This window comes from Chiloscyllium plagiosum, chromosome 23, assembly GCF_004010195.1.
Source record: "Chiloscyllium plagiosum isolate BGI_BamShark_2017 chromosome 23, ASM401019v2, whole genome shotgun sequence".
Lineage (NCBI taxonomy): Eukaryota > Metazoa > Chordata > Chondrichthyes > Orectolobiformes > Hemiscylliidae > Chiloscyllium > Chiloscyllium plagiosum.
In genome coordinates, this window is record NC_057732.1 from 17,980,096 (window position 1) to 17,981,724 (window position 1,629).

A 1,629-nucleotide genomic window follows, 5' to 3' on the forward strand; every position below is an offset into this window, starting at 1 on the left:
TCCCATTCTCACACTCACCTTCACCCATCCTATCCTCTCTCCACCACCGCTCTCACCTCACTCGCTTGTCACTGAAGCCGATCTTCGCTGTACTCGCGCCATTATCCAGCACCAGCGTCTCCATGACCGCCCCTCTGCTCAACCCAACAACGCAGCCTCGCCGTCCAACCAATCACAGGCCGCCCCTCTGCTCAACCCACAACGCAGCCTCGCCGTCCAACCAATCACAGGCCGCCCCTCTGCTCAACCCAACAACGCAGCCTCGCCGTCCAACCAATCACAGGCCGCCCATCTCCGCCCAATCACCGTCACCCTTCCGAGCCAGACCAAATTAAGACGCTCCCCCCCCAGTCCATCCAATCACCGTCGCCTTTCCCAGCCTAACCAATTACAGCCACCGGGGTTCGTCTAATGACGACATGTTTTCCAGTCCAACCAATCACAGTCGCAGCAGCCCATTCAGTCACCATGTTTTCCCAGTCCATCCAATCACAGTCGCTTCCCCGTACAGCCAATCAGCGTCCCTCTCGCAGTGCCCATTGTTCCGGGGTCTGGGAGCGGAGGGAATTTAGATTTCGAGTTCAGGCGACAGTGTGAGCAAAGATCATTCGGCCCATCCAATCCATGCTCCCTCCCACACTTGTATGAATTGAACATGAAAGCCTTTCATTCACTTCCCTCTCCTCTGCTTAGTTAGCTTCCCCTTAAATGTATCCACCAGACGCCCTGGTTTTGCTGTGACTGTCCCTATTTAAATGTCCCTGTGCCCTTACAGTTCAAATATCCAGCTGTCTGATTAATTCAAGTTGTAATTCGCTGCGATCTTGCACGTTGGACAAGCCTGCGGATGTTCGTAGGCATTATTATTGGGGATAGTGATGATTTGAAGTAAACCTTGTCCAGGCGAAGTTTCTCTTCTTGTGCTTTCTGAATCACCTCATTGCTTTCACTAGAGTCACAGAGATGTACAGCACGGAAACAGACCCTTTGCAGATATGCTAAATTAATCCGGTCCCACTTGCCACCATTTGGCCCATATCCCTCTTAAAATACCCTTCCTATTTAAGAACCACCCAGATGCCTTTTAAACGCTGTAATTGTATCCGTCCTCCAACACTTCCTCTTGCAGCTCATTCCGGGGAGCAGGGGAACTGACGTTTCAGGCAAAAGCCCTTCCTGATGAAGGGCTTTTGCCTGAAATGTCAATTCCCTTGCTCCTCGGTTGCTGCCTGACCTGCTGTGCTTTTCCAGCACCACATTTTCAACAGCAGCCAATAATCAGCCTCCCCCTATAGCTCAACCTCTGCAACCCTGACAGAACCTAATCTTGATGGTTACAAAAGGGAGGCATAAAGGCTTTGACCACAAAACATAGGAGCAGTGGTCTGTTAACTTCATTGAGTCTGCTCTGCCATTCAATGAGATTGTGGCTGATCTGATAATCCTAAACTCCTATTTGGTGCCTTTTCCCTCTACGCCTTGATTCCCTGACTCTGTCTCAGCCTTGAATATAGTTAACAATTCAGCCTCCACAGTCCTCTACATGAAAGAAGCCCACAGATTCACGATCCTCAGAGAAGAAATTGCTCCTTTTATCATGCTAAAATGTGCAACTCCTTGTTTAGTGTG

The 1,629-nt window shown here is 50.1% G+C and overlaps 1 protein-coding gene across 1 annotated transcript in view; it reads right to left on the reverse strand.

Moving 5' to 3' along the window:
- Positions 1-175, reverse strand: part of actr6 (actin related protein 6) — a 28,245-nt gene extending 28,070 nt beyond the window's left edge. Inside the window, exon 1 of the mRNA XM_043713616.1 lies at positions 57-175. Coding sequence (XP_043569551.1) covers positions 57-124 — 68 coding nt within the window. The 5' untranslated portion in view covers positions 125-175. The remainder of the gene's footprint in view (positions 1-56) is intronic.
- Positions 176-1,629: the final 1,454 nt, after the last annotated feature.